The following is a 15,130-nucleotide window of genomic DNA, read 5'->3' as shown; positions in this document are numbered from 1 at the left end:
CATTCTTATTCCTTTCTTACCGTATGAGCCTGCCCCTTCCCCTCTCACCTACCTAGTCAGGGGAAGGATACCCTCCAAGGGCATGGCGAAGACCATGATGGCGCAGAGTTAGTAACTGCCATCGCCACTGACTGAGCGCTTACTCCATGCAGGGCCTATGCTGCGTGCTTTCCATGGATCATCAAAGTAAATCCTCACAACATCCCTTGGTATGACAGCATTGTTGCTGTCACATTACCAAGGAGGAAACGGGCTTAGGGAAAGTTAAGCAACCTGCCCAAGCTCATAAAATGTGGAAGTGATCGGACTAGACAGGACTTGAATCTAGACAGTCTGACACCAGATCCCAAGTGCTCCGAATACCCTGAATGTCACACTCAAGACTTTGGGTTCCAAGGGTCCTGCTTCCTTGAAACCTGCAAGACAAACCTGAACTGCACTATCAGGGCCCCAACTTGCCTGGTGAATAAAGCCCTCGAGAGTCATCCTCCCTGAGTAGCCACCTGCACATCTGCCTTTCCTGCTGTGGGGGTTCTCATGGGCTCTCTGGCCTGGCCCCCAAACACTAGGATTGGCCCCATCTCTCTTATGTTCAGATCGCACACAGGGAGCTGTTCTGAGTCCCCTACATGTGAACTTGTTAAGTCACTTCAGTCATGTCTGACTCTGTGCGACTCTATGGACTGCAGCCCGCTCAGCTCCTCTGTCCAGGGGATTTTTCAGGCAAGAATACTGGAGTGGGTTGCCATGCCCTCCTCCAGAAGATCTTCTCGACCCAGGGATTGAAGCTGTCTCTCCTATGTCTCCTGCATTGGCAGGCGGGTTCTTTACCACTAATGCCACCTGTGAAGCCTCTGAGTCTCCTACATATGAATTAAAAGAGCTGAAGTTTCCTTCAGCTCAATTCTAAGGTTGCTGCACTGAGATCACCCCTCCCCCACAGGGCCTGCTGCAGACTGCCCCAGCCCCCTCGCCCTCAGCTCAGCAGCTGAGGTATCTCCCCTGCCCTCTAATTAATGCCACCCGATCCCATCTGTTGCCCCCAGGCCTGTTCACGTCCCGAACGGGGATGTACAGTGGCTTGGACAACATTATGATTTGTAAAACCCACTCCTAATTAGTTTGACTTTGAATGAAGAGGGTAATTATTTTTAAATTTATTAACTGCTGCCTGGCCGGAGAAGTTTCCAGATCAAATGACACAGGGAAGCTATTTCTGTTCAGTGATGCAGCAATTTATATTACTGATCGGTCATTAAAACCTCTGGCACAAAACCACTTGTGTTTCCTGAGCCAAGATACTGTCCGTGCGTCAAATTTCAAACACGGAGTATAAATTAAGCCATTAATGATATTTATCAATTTATTTGGACTTTTAAAGAACTACTTACTAATTTAAGACATTCCTGATATAGAACCCAAGTGGTGCGCTGGCCGCGTGTGTGTACGTGCGTGTATATGTGTTTTCTCGCTTTTTATTTTACTGAACAGTGTAAAAAAAATTCTGATGTGTAAATGAAGTACAGGCATCTTGGGGAGCTGCAGAGCTGTTAATTCCTGACTGCTCTGCAACCCAAACATTTTGGAAGCAGCAGTGTTTTGCAATATGTATTTGTCATAATATAAAAGGTGTAAAGTGATCTCTGTTTATCTCCTCAAAGTCTTAGCTGTAGCAAAACAGAAAACTGAAGTGTGACAACGAAGCCTGAGCCCAGCCCAACCGTAAGTGTGTTGTCCCTGAGCACCAGCTGGAGCCCACCGAGATCCTGGAGGGAGGGGACGAGGAAGGGTCACACCCACGGGGACAGAAGTCCTCCAGGGTAAGTGGAGGAGCTGAAGGGTGAGACCTGAAGATGATGTGTGTTTGGCGAAAATGGGATTGGAAATACTTTCTACTAAATTCATTCTGCAGCGTCAAGAATTTCTGAGAAGTACCCTGATAACCCATCCCAATGCCATGCTACCTGTCAGCTCTGTGAATTCCCCACGCGGTGGGGCGGCCTTGGGCATGGAACTCCCAGACCCTATCTATTTCAGGGATATTGTATGCTATCTCCCGAGGCGCACACAGTCATCAGGGTATTGAGGACGCTTAAATAGGTCACAGGGATCCAAAAGAGCTCTGCCCAGGACATGGCCATGAGCTACACAAGCTCTCCCTAAACCGTTCAGCCACATACCCATGGACAACGGTAAGACAATGAGCAGGCAGCTGGGGATTGGTAGAAAGAGCACTGAAGTCAGAGTTGGGTCAAGTTCCAGCTCTTCACTTCCTAGTGCTGGGCTTATAGGCCTCCGTGGTCTCATCTGTGAAATGGGTACAGTGGAAAAAAGTGTTTGATAAACATAGGTATCAGAAACATAAGATGGCAATTCCATGACTTTACTCTCCCAGGGTCTCTTCCTTCTCAGAGCTTCCTCCCTGCTCTCCTGTTTGCTCTCTTAAAGGATATCTGGCACCCCTATGGCTTCCCCCAGTCCAATAGCTTTAGCGTCACTTTCAATGTTCCTTATAATCAGGCCTCTCTCTTCCTCAGAGGCCCCCTTTCTTAGAACAGAGATGGCATCTAGATGTCACGTTCTATTTTTTCACTGATCATCAGGGAAGTGTGAGAACCCATCTGGGTTCTGCAGGTCCTATAGGTGTGTCCCCTACAGTGCTGTCCCCAGCTCTGCCTGTCAGAAGAACTGCCTTGTTGCCAACCTGATGCTGACAATACGGCCACCACCACCTCTCTCCCCAGCCGAGGACAGCCTGTCCAACACCAGGAGGGGCCAAACGCTTCTCATGGCAAGGGAGTTTGCCCCTCGCTCACAGCCAGGTGGGAAGGGAGCCCTTCTTAAAGCATCCGCCCTGGTTTCTTCTGCACAATTTGGATTCAACTTGGAAATAAAGCAGAAGTAAGTCTGAGGGTTAAGACTCCGGTGGTTAAGACTTACTTCTAATGTCAGGGGCACAGGCTTGATCCCCGGTAAGGGAACTAAGATTCCCACATGCCTGCTCCGCAGTACTGTCCCCTGCCCCCAAACAGGCCTGAAAGAGTCGGGCTCTGCCTCTGCTACAGGAAGAATGGGCACTATACCCCTTTGCAGGCGAGGAGACCTAAAGGGCAGAAAGGACGAGGAACAAGGTTATCCACCTGCTGGACAGCGAAGTTGGATTCCACCCCCTCCTCAGCTGCTGACTCAAGCTTCAGGTTCTTTCCAATCACTGTTGTTCAGTCTCTCAGTCATGTCTGACGCGCCAGGCCTCCCTGTTTTCCACTATCTCCCAAAGTTTGCTCAAATTCATGTCCACTGATTTGATGATGCCATCCAATCAATCTCATCCTCTGCCACCCCCTTCTCCTCCTGCCCTCAGTCTTTTCCCAGTATCAGGGTCTTTTCCAATGAGTTGACCTTCTGCATCAGGTGGCCAAAGTACTTGGAACTAATATTCTTTTCTGAAAAATGTCGGTCACTTTCAAGTCCTCACTAACTTAATAAATCCTGGAAAGGCATTAGTCCTAAGACACTTCCTGGTTTTCAAAGCCCAATCACTAAATACCAAACTCTAAAAAAACAGGTTGCAATGTCATTTACACCACTGAATTATACACTTTAAAGTTAAAATGGCAAATTTATATATCTTTTATGACAGTCTTAAAAATACACTATATATCCAAAACTACAGAACTGGATCCTTTAAACACGTGACCAGGATGTGAATTGCATCTCACCAAAGTTGTCTGAAAAACAATACAGGGAGCACATCTGCGTTGCTCACTGCCGGATCCCCCGTGAGCACCAGGCACACAGAAGGTGCTCAATAAGTGTGTGGGGTCCTATCTGTGAAGGACATCCCCATCTGCTCACCCGGCAGGGACTCAGTCTCTTGCCCTGGCCCTGGCAGTTTGGGCAGCTTGCTCCCTGCTGCGGCAGATTTAATCTGGATGGACAGAATTAAGCTGCTTTGCAAAGCTGGCTCAGAGTTCGGTGTCCTCAGCCCCCGAATGGAATTCTCAGAGCAGGATTCTCAATCACACGTGCAGTCCAGAGGCAACAAGAAATAGCCAGGAGTCAGGGAGACATGCGTCCTTCCCTGGCTTTTAAGAAAACCAGCTCTGGGTTCCTGGGCAAAATCTTCTGGCCAAGTTCCCTTCTCTAGAACTGAGCCAGGGAGACACTGACTAGGTGGACAGGCCACTAGAAAGTTCTGCTGAATGGCGCAAGTCAGGGCAACAGCAGCCCGGGGTGCATGATGCCAGGACTCCGACCCATGCCTTCCACGCGGAGAGGCTGATTCCGAGGGGCAGGAAGACGAGAAAACACCGATGGCGGTCACAAACAGCAGCAGCAGCTGGCTGGTCCTTCTTCCAGGGGCTTGCTTCCAGAGTAGGCTGCCACCAGTTCCTCCTTCCCTGTGTGTCCGTCAGTCTCCACTAAGAGACGGAATCTGCTCTGCCATCCTTTGAATCTGGGGTTGACCTGTGCCTGCTCAGAGCAATGAACTATGGTGGAAGTGATCCTACATGTTTCCAGCCTGCTGTTTAAGAAGGCTGGCAGTTTCTGTTTCCTGACTCTCAGAGCCCTGAGGGAGAGGTCCAGGCTGCTCTGCTGGAGAGAGAGGCCACTGGGAGGAGGACTGGGAGGCAGATACGAGAGGGAGGGCGCCATCGTGGACACCCAGGCCCACGCACCACCCAGTGCAACCACGTGAGGGATCCCAAGAGAAAACTGCTCAGCTGAGCCCAGTCACCGACAGAAACGTCTGCTATGTTAACACATCGTGGCTTTAATCTACTGTTAGAGTGGTTTTCCTTGCATACCAATTGGTAACAAACACTCCTGCGGTCAATTATCAACACAGGAACTGGGGTGATATTTTAAGCCCATAAATCAAGTCATGTCATCCTCCATTCAACACCCTCCAATGGACTGTTTTGCCCATTTTCTATAAATGTTTGTCTGCATAGGAGGGTGTGTGTGTATGTAGTTTACTGAGTCATAATTCATATACCGTATACACCATTCACGCTTTTCAAGGACAAAGTCAGTACTTTGTAACGTAGTCAGAGATGCAGAACCATCACCACATTTTATAACATTTTAATCACCCCAAAAAGAAACTCCGCACCCCTTAGCATTTACCATTTCCCCCCAAATCTCCCAGCCCCTTACTAATGTACTTTCTGTCTAGAGATTCGCTTATTCTGGATGTTTCATATAAGCAGAATCATACAACACATGGCCTTTGTGACTGGATTCTTCTACTGAGCATAAAGGTTTTAGGATTCATCTTTAAAGTGTTGTAGAATGTATCAGCATTTCATTCCTTTTTATAGATGAGTAATACTCCATTTTATGGATAAACCACATTGTGCGTATCCATTCATCAGTAGGGAGACACTGAGTTATCTCTACCTTTTTGGCTATTATAAAAATGCTGTTATGAACACTTATGTGCAAGTTTTTGTGTAGATATATGTTTTCATATACGCAGGAATGGAATTCCTGGGTCACAGTATCTGTTTACCTTTTTGAGGAACCGCCTGTTTTCCAAAGTGGCTGCACCATTTTACACTCCCACCAGCAGTGTATGAGGGTTCTGATTTTTCCACAATCTCAACAACACTTCTCAGTGCCTGCATTTTTATTAAGCTACATCTTGGTGGGTGTAAAGCATCTAGTATCTCATTGTGATTTGGATTTGTAGTTCCCCGATGGCTAATGATGTCAAGCATCTTTTCATGTGCTCAATGACGATTTGTTTATTTTGGAGACATGTCTATTCAGTCAGATTCTCTGCAGTTTTTGCTTTGGTTATTTGTATTTTCATTAGAGTCCTGAGAGTTCCTTATATTTTCAAACTGAAGGTTTCTAATCAGACGTATGATTTGCAAATATTTTATACGCCCCCCCATGGACTCTCAGCACACACAGAATAAAATCCAAATTCCGTGCCAGGATTGAGAGACCCACCTGATTTCTGACCTCATCTCCCACCACTCTGCACCTCACTGCCTGCCCCCCACCACCACAATGCTCTTCCACGAACCTGTCAAATGCAACCCACACGCAGGTGTGTTACAGGTGTCTGTTTTCTTTACTCAGATCCTCTTCCTGGAAACCTTTAGGTAAATAACTCACTTTCCAACTTTACGGCTGGGCTCAGATGTCTCCCTCTCAGAGAAGCCTGATCTGATCTAAAATTCCACTTTCCTCCCTTGTCCCAGTACATTTTTCCTCACTAGCGCTTATTACAGCCTGGCATTATTACTACACAATCACTGCCTATCCCATTGCCCTACTGGAGTCTCAGCTCCATGAAGAATGCTATCCGTCTCAGATGTTACTAGACCTTAAAGACCCCAACAGTGCCCAGCATATTACAGAACTCCATAAATAGTTATTAAATGCATCTACTACTATTTACTGAATGCTTATTACAAGCCAAGCATTCCCCTAAACACTCCAAATAAAATATCTTATTTAACCCCCCCAACAAATCTATGCTACAAGGCAGATACTAGTATTACCCTACTTTTCCAACAGGCGAGGAAACCCACATTAAGAGAGCTTAAGTAACTGATTCATGGCTCCACAAACAGTAAATGGCAGTGTCAGGATTAAACCAGTACCATTCCTGTCCCCACTATTCACCTCAGCAAGTCACTTACCCGCCTTTGAATCTCGGTTTCCTTATCAATGACACGGGAGTAGCGTTCTACTTTACGGAGCTATGGAAAGATTGGCTAAACGAGATCAGGTAAAGCACTGAGAACAGGGCCTGGCACGTTGTGAACGTTCAGTATGCGTGAGCTACAATGATGAAGATGACGCCAAGTGCCACGATGAGATGACACTGATGCTATGAAATCAATGGTTTGAAATCACAGCAGTATCACTGTTGGATAATATTGTTCAAATGCACGCCTGTGGACAGACTGCTTTCTTTTAGATAATGACTAGACTCTTGCAGACGGAGGGCCAGCCCACTGGGCTGCACAAGGGCTTCAGAGTTAGACAACATCACTGACTTTCTAAAGCCTCTGAAAGTACCAGCATCTCCATGGAGATGGGCTCCAAGTGGCCTATTAGAGACAGAGACCTTGGCCTGATCCAGGGCAGCTGTTCTTCTGGGGCAAAGTCACACTTATAAGTTCCTGCCCAGCCAGCTCCACAAGCAAGGGTAGCTGAACATGGCACAAACCACCCCACTCACAGCTCCCCAGGCAAACAAGGGCCAAGAAAGATACTCACCTCCATGCACCATCACAGTGGAGGACCTGGAGGATGGGGTCATTCACTCACCAGTATGGGTCTGCCTGTGCGTCTCCAGGGCTTCCTCCTTCGAGAACTGGGCACCACACTGATCGCAGACAAAGGCTTTGGCACCCGCTGAAAGAAAGGGGAGGCAGTTACCTTATTATTAAGAGTGACACTGCATTAGGAAAAGGGGTCCCGGGCTAAAATCGTGCAGGTGGACCCTGGGGGAAGGGGATGAACACCTGTGAAGATCTCCAGTCAGGGATAACCCACGGCCCCAGAGCCAGCCTGCACGCACCTCCAAGATGTGACCACTCACCCAACTGAGCTCCCAAATGCCCCCATCGAGGGCTCTCCCAGACGGAAGAGGGAACAGACCCAGAACGGCCCTAACAAACAGCGAAGGGATCCGGGAGAGATGTGCAAGAAGAAGGGGGATCCTCAGGGGTTGGCACCCAGTGAGGGATGGGAAGGAGTCCCTGATACTGTGAGAGGAAACGCGCCCTGCTGCGCAGACTATATTTTATGGGAAAAAAGAAACTGCTGACACATCAGTATCTGAATAATTCCCTAACTGAGTATGCCTGGGGGCTTCCCTGGTGGCTCGGATGGTAAAGAATTTGCCTGCAATGCAGGAGACCCAGGTTCCATCCCTGTGTCAGGAAGATCCCATGGAAAAGGAAATGGCAACTCACTCCAGGATTCTTGCCTGGGAAATCTCACGAACAGAGGAGCCTGGTGGGCTACAGTCCATGGGGCTGCAAAAAGTTGGACACATCTGAGCAACTAACACTTTCCCTTTCTGTGTGTCTAAAACCAAACTGTCAGGACTTTCCTGGTGGTCCAGGGTCTAAGGTGCCATGCTCCCAACGCAGGGTGCTCGGGTTCAATCCCTGGTCAAGGAACTAGATTCCACATGCCACAACTAAGAGTTAGAATGCCTCAAAGAAGTTCGAAGGTCTGCAGCTAAGACCTGAAACAGCCAAATAAATAAATAAACGTAGGTGTTTTAAAAAGTCAAACCAAACCACATCTACCAAAAAATAAACTTAAAAATATTTAACTGTCTACCCCCCAGGCACCACCTGCAGCTAACCATTTAAAATCTCTGAATGACTCTCCTTCAGAATAAAGTCCACAGTCCACAGGGCAACTCACAAAGCCCTTCCTGCGCTTCTCTTTCCTGCGTCTTCTCTCGCTCCTCATCCTCATTCCCTGGTCTCCAGCCCTCCTGAGAAGCTCTGGTCCCCTGGAGGAGCCCCGCACTTCCTCACTGTGAGCTCTCTGAGAGCATCCTTCCGTACTGCCTATGGCTCTGACAGTCCAACCCTCTCCCCAGCCCCACAGTACATCATCATCACGCCTCAGCTCCCACCCTTGCCCCGGGTCTGGTGAGGGGGTCCCTCCCCAGGCTCCCACAGCACCGTTTGTTCCAGGTCACGGTCTCACCAGGCTCTCTCCTAAATGCCTGCGGACCCGTCTCCAGCTCCCCAAGGGAGAAAGTATGTCATCGCATGCACAGTTGTATCTGCCTAACACCCAGTGGGAATGAATGACTGTACATATCTGTGGCATAAACAAAATCAGTTCAGTGCAATTCAATTGGATCAGCTTTTTTGGAACCATTTTTACACGCATCAGAATAACAGTGCCACAATGTGACGATGACTTTCTAGCACTTGCATAGCCTAAGAATCGATGCTTTTGAACTGTGGTGTTGAAGAAGACTCTTGAGAGTCCCTTGGACTGCAAGGACATCCAACCAGTCCATTCTAAAGAAGATCAGTCCTGGGTGTTCATTGGAAGGATTGATGCTAAAGCTGAAGCTCCAGTACTTTGGCCACCTCATGCGAAAAGTTCACTCCCTGGAAAAAGACTCTGATGCTGGGAGGGATTGGGGGCAGGAGGAGACGGGGACGACAGAGAATGAGATGGCTGGATGGCATCACCAACTTGATGGACATGAGTTTGAGTGAACTCCGGGGGTTGGTGTTGGACAGGGAGGCCTGGCGTGCTATGATTCATGGGGTCGCAAAGAGTCAGACACAACTGAGCGACTGAACTGAACTGAACTGAATGGCTTTTAAGGCTCTGTTACTTCATCTAGGGGGCACCCGTCACAAGCTTTGGCAGGTTTCCCTCCAAATGTCTTCCAGATGCATCTCGCCCCCTGCATGTTGATAACCACCGCCCCTCCCAAGGTCCTTGTGGGTCGTGCCCAGAACACTGGATGACTCGAGGAGGACTACCACACCACCAGCCACCCTCCAATCACCCAACAGAGGCAGGTTCCTGATTCCTCACGCTTCCCTGCTCAAAAATAGACAATGGCTCACAATTTACCCTGACTCTAAACTCCTCCTTGGGCGTCCCTGGTGGCTCAGCTGGTAAAGAATCTGTCTGCAATGCGGCAGACCTGGGTTGGATCCCTGGGTTGGGAAGATCCCCTGGAGAAGGGAACGGTTACCCACTCCAGTATTCTGACCTGGAGAATTCCATGGACTGTGCAGTCCATGGGGTCACAAAGAGTAGGACACGACTGAGCAAGTTTCACTAAACTCCTCTACTTGGTTTCAAGGTGTTCCATCACCTCACCCGGTCAGCTGTCCAACTGCACTGGAAACTGTCCCTGCCAGCCCTCTCTGGGTGCCGTGCGGCCCTCCTGGGTCACGGTGACCGAGCAACGCCTCTCTTCATTCCTGTCCATTCCAATCCTAGTCCATTTCCAAGACCAAAGTACACATGTGTCAAACACGCCAGCCCCTCGCGGCTTTGCCCTTTCCAATCTGATATCTGCTGCTGCGCTTTGTGCCCTTCGACAAGTCTGAGCACTTCTTTAAGTGTCCCTGTGTTTTAGTTTTGTATTCAAGTTGCGTAAGAGGCACAACTATTTCTTTCACATATTTATAGTAGAAAGCAGTCTGTGCTGTTTGCAAACCACCTCAGATTTCCTGGTGGGCTACAGTTCATGGGGTTGAAAGAGTCACACATGATTTAAGCAACTAAAAAACAACATAGCATATACCAGGCGTAAGGAGGAGTATTTAGCACGTATCATTTCATTTAATCCTAACAAGCTTTTAAAGGACACGGTGTGAATACCCCCATTTAGCGGATGATTCACTCAAGTTCAGAGAGATTAAGTAGCTTCCTCAATGTCACACAGTGGCTAACTGCAGAGGTGGACTCAAACACAGGCAGCCTGACTTCAGAGCCTTTCCTCTGAATCCCTGTACCCTTCAGCCTCCCCAGGGTTTCATCTGCAAAGACGCTTCATGAATATGAAGGTGGGCTCTAGACTTTCTCCCTCTACAAAAATCCAATTTATCCCTTTTATACCTCAAAGTTTTGTGCAAAATTCTAGTTAGAAAAAAAAAAGTTCCACTGCTTTTCAGTTCAGTCACTCAGTCGTGTCCAACTCTTTGAGAACCCATGAACTGCAGCACGCCAGACCTCCCTGTCCATCATCAACTCCTGGAGTTTACCCAAACTCATGTCCATCGAGCCGGTGATGCCATCCAGCCATCTCATTCTCTGTCGTCCCCGTCTCCTCCTACCCTCAATCTTTCCCAGCAACAGGGTCTTTTCAAATGAGTCAGCTCTTCGCATCAGGTGGTCAAAGTATCGGAGTTTCAGCTTCAACATCAGTCCTTCCAATGAACACCCAGGACTGATCTCCTTTAGGATGGACTGGTTGGACCTCCTTGCAGTCCAAGGGACTCTCAAGAGTCTTCTCCAACACCACAGTTCAAAAGCATCAATTCTTCAGCGCTCAGCTTTCTTTAGAGTCCAACTCCCACATCCATACATGACCACTGGAAAAACCATAGCCTTGACTAGACGGATCTTTGTTAACAAAGTAATGTCTCTGCTTTTTAATATGCTATCTAGGTAGGTCATAACTTTCCTTCCAAGGAGTAAGTGTCTTTTAATTTCATGGCTGCAATCAGCATCTGTAGTGATTTTGGAGCCCCCAAAAATAAAGTCTGACACTGTTTCCACATCTTTTTGCCATGAAGTGATGGAACCAGATGCCATGATCTTTGTTTTCTCAATGTTGAGCTTTAAGAACTTTTTCACTCTCCTCTTTCACATTCATCAAGAGGCTCTTTAGTTCTTCTCCACTTTCTGCCATAAGGGCGGTGTCATCTGCATACGAGAGGTTATTGATATTTCTCCCAGCAATCTTGATTCCAGCTTGTTCTTCCTCCAGCCCAGCGTTTCTCATGATGTACTCTGCATATAAGTTAAATAAGCAGGGTGACAATATACAGCCTTGATGTACACCTTTTCCTATTTGGAACTAGTCTGTTGTTCCATGTCCAGTTCTAACTGTTGCTTCCTGACCTGTATACAGGTTTCTCAAGAGGCAGGTCAGGTGGTCTGGTATTCCCATTTCTTGCAGAATTTTCCACAGTTTATTGTGATCCACACAGTCAAAGGCTTTGGCATAGTCAATAAAGCAGAAATAGATGTTTTTCTGGAACTCTCTTGCTTTTTCAATGATCCAGCAGATATTGGTAATTTGATCTCTGGTTCCTCTGCCTTTTCTAAAACCAGCCTGAACATCTGGAAGTTCATGGTTCACATATTGCTGAAGCCTGGCTTGGAGAATTTTGAACATGACTTTACTAGCGTGTGAGATGAATGCAATTGTGCGGTAGTTTGAGCATTCTTTGGCATTGCCTTTCTTTGGGATTGGAATGAAAACTGATCTTTCCCAGTCCTGTGGCCACTGCTGAGTTTTCCAAATTTGCTGGCATATTGAGTGCAGCACTTTCACAGCATCATCTTTTAGGATTTGAAATAGCTCAACTGGAATTCCATCACCTCCACTAGCTTTGTTCATACTGATGCTTTCTAAGGCCCACTTGACTTCACATCCCAGGATGTCTGGCTCTCGGTAAGTGATCACACCATCGTGATTATCTGGGTCATGAAGATCTTTTTTGTACAGTTCTTCTGTGTATTCTTGCCACCTCTTCTTAATATCTTCTGCTTCTGTTAGGTCCATACCATTTCTGTCCTTTATTGAGCCCATCTTTGTATGATATGTTCCCTTGGTATCTCTAATTTTCTTGAAGAGGTCTCTAGTCTTTCTCATTCTATTCTTTTCTTCTATTTCTTTGCACTGATGGCCGAGGAAGAGTTTCTTATCTCTCCTTGCTATTCTTTGGAACTCTGCATTCAGATGCTTATATCTTTCCTTTTCTCCTTTGCTTTTCGCGTCTCTTCTTTTCACAGCTATTTGTAAGGCCTCCTCAGACAGCCATTTTGCTTTTTTGCATTTCTTTTTCTTGGGGATGGTCTTGATCCCTGTCTCCTATACAGTGTCACGAACCTCCATCCAGAGTTCATCAGGCACTCTATCTATCAGATCTAGTCCCTTAAATCTGTTTCTTACTTCCACTGTATAATCATAAGGGATTTGATTTAGGTTATATCTGAATGGTCTAGTGGTTTTCCCCACTTTCTTCAATTTCAGTCTGAATTTGGCAATAAGGAGTTCATGATCTGAGCCACAGTCAGCTCCTGGTCTTGTTTTTGCTAACTGTATATTCTTTGGCTGCAAAGACTATAATCAATCTGATTTCGGTGTTGACCATCTGGTGATGTCCATGTGTAGAGTCTTCTCTTGTGTTGTTGGAAGAGGGTGTTTGCTATGCCCAGTGTGTTCTCTTGGCAAAACTCTTTTAGCCTTCACCCTGCTTCATTCCGTACTCTAAGGCCAAATTTGCCTGTTACCAGGTTTTTCACTAATTTAAGTAATTTTAAAATCTTTGTTATTCAGTGACTAAGTCGTGTCCAACTCGTTGCACTCCATCAACTGCAGCACGCCAGGCTTCCCTGTCCTTTACTATCTCCTACAGTTCACTCAAACTCATGTCCATTGAGTCGGTGATGCCATCCAGCCATCTCATCCTCTGCTGTCCTCTTTACCTCCTGCCCTCAACCTTTCCCAGCATCAGGGTCTTTTCCAATGAGTCGACTCCTGGCATCAGGTGGCCAAAGTATTAGAGCTTTCATTTCAGCATCAATCCTTCCAATGAATATTCAGGATTGATTTCCTTTAGGATTGACTGGTTTGATCTCTTTGCAGTCCAAGGGACTCTTAAGAGTCTTCTCCAGCACCACAGTTAGAAAGCATCAATTCTTTGGTGCTCAGCCTTCTTTGTGATCCTCACGGTTCATCCTCACACATGACTATCGGAAAAACCATAGCTTTGACTATATGGACTTTTGTCAGCAAAGTGACGTTTCTGCTTTTTAATATACTGTCTAGGTTTGTCATAGCTTTTCTTCCAAGAAGCAAGCGTCTTATAATTGTCTTGGAGGATTTAGCACACTAAGGGTGAGAATTCAGAATACAGGTTATACTTATATAGACTTAAATACTAATAAACATTTAGGGCATTGATCTGATCAACATTCCTGACAAGGAGCAGGGTATACCCTCTATTAGGGGCTCAATAAATATTACACAGCTGACTAAATAAATGAAGGATAAAGTACCCCAGGAAAAATATGAAATTACTTTTCCTTAAGAGTTTCAAAATTAAATACTGTCATTTGTCTTCGGTGGCTGGAGTAGAATTTTGCCTCGAAGCAGAGAGAATACCCTGATCCCCTCCGGGTGTCCCTACAAGTTGCAGGGTGTCCTAGGGCCAAGCAAGCAGCTTCAAGAGCTTCTAAGAAAGAGCCAGGGAACTTGATGGCAAAGCAGTCACCATGTGCTCCCATCCTGGAGGCGGCCAGGCCACTTTTCATCCATTCATACTGGAAATGCAGCAAGTACCTCAAAGGGCAGAGGTGGGAAGACCGGGGACAGAGGAAACCATCCCTGCTTACAGTGAGAAACTTCCCCCAGCTCCAAATCATCAGCCAGCAATGAATTTCTGCAGACCTGTAAGGAATTGGATTGCAACCCTAATTTTTGCTTTGATCCTACCAGTTCTCATAGCTCCCTAAAAGACTTACAGGTTTTGTTGGCCACACCACATGGCATGTGGGATCTTAGTTCCCTGACCAGGGACTGAACCTGTGCTCCCAGCAATGGACAGGTGGAGTGTCTTATGTATTAGACCACCAGGGAGGTCTCCTCCTGGGTCCCTAAAGAAGAAAGGGAAGGAGGGCCTCAGGAGGGAAGCAGGGGCTGGAAAGGGCAAGGCCCACCATCACCAGCGCCATGATGCTGGAGCCCGGCCTCTGGGTGAGGCGTCCACTCGGGCTGCAGCTTCAAAGGGCTGCGGGGACGAGGATTCTTAGAAAACAGCCATCCATGTGGCTGCAGGAGCATCTGCTTTAATGACTGAGAAGCAGGGAGAGGCCAGGTAGGCAATCACAGGCCAGATGTGTGACACTGTAGAAGCCAGATGAAGATAAAGCAGATGATAGCACACGTGATCTTGGCCCAGGCATGACCACATCTGGCTGCCCTCAGAGTCCTCTGCTCTCCATCCTCTGCCTTGCCGAAGTCACAAAACTGAGCTGAGTGTGTGAAAGTCCCCCATCCTCAGTGACTGTGGGTGACGACCCCCTCCCACGTGAATACCAAGGACATAGGCTCCCACGCCCACACCCACTCACGAAGCCTCTGTACTCCCCATCCCCACCCAGACTCCCTCCGCAAACCCCAAGCCCAGGAGCAAGAACAGGCAGTTACAGGACACAAGAACCGGGTAGAGAGAGGCAGAGAGCCCCCCTCTCCCGAGGAGGCGTGTGCCTTTAAATTGTCTCCGTAATGGCTGGCTCAGAGGCAGAAATATTTGGCAGCCCTGAAATTAAAAGTGATAAATTTCCTCACCAAGCTTTGATCGATAATAGAGGCCTCATCTGTTAATCAATAGGACAGTCTCTGCCTGTTTACTGTGCATATGCTGTT

The 15,130-nt window shown here is 47.3% G+C and overlaps 1 protein-coding gene across 3 annotated transcripts in view; it reads right to left on the bottom strand.

The window, feature by feature from the left end:
• Positions 1-15,130, bottom strand: part of ZBTB16 (zinc finger and BTB domain containing 16) — a 207,445-nt gene that overhangs the window by 64,363 nt on the left and 127,952 nt on the right. For all 3 annotated transcript variants that reach the window (XM_055423048.2, XM_055423049.2, XM_055423050.2), the window contains exon 4: positions 7,294-7,380. In XM_055423048.2, the coding sequence (XP_055279023.1) occupies positions 7,294-7,380 (87 nt within the window). The remainder of the gene's footprint in view (positions 1-7,293; positions 7,381-15,130) is intronic.

Source organism: Moschus berezovskii, chromosome 14 (assembly GCF_049115385.1).
Source record: "Moschus berezovskii isolate FMDL1 chromosome 14, NW_MosBer_1.0, whole genome shotgun sequence".
In the NCBI taxonomy this organism is placed as follows: domain Eukaryota; kingdom Metazoa; phylum Chordata; class Mammalia; order Artiodactyla; family Moschidae; genus Moschus; species Moschus berezovskii.
This window is presented reverse-complemented; position numbering and strand designations above follow the sequence as displayed.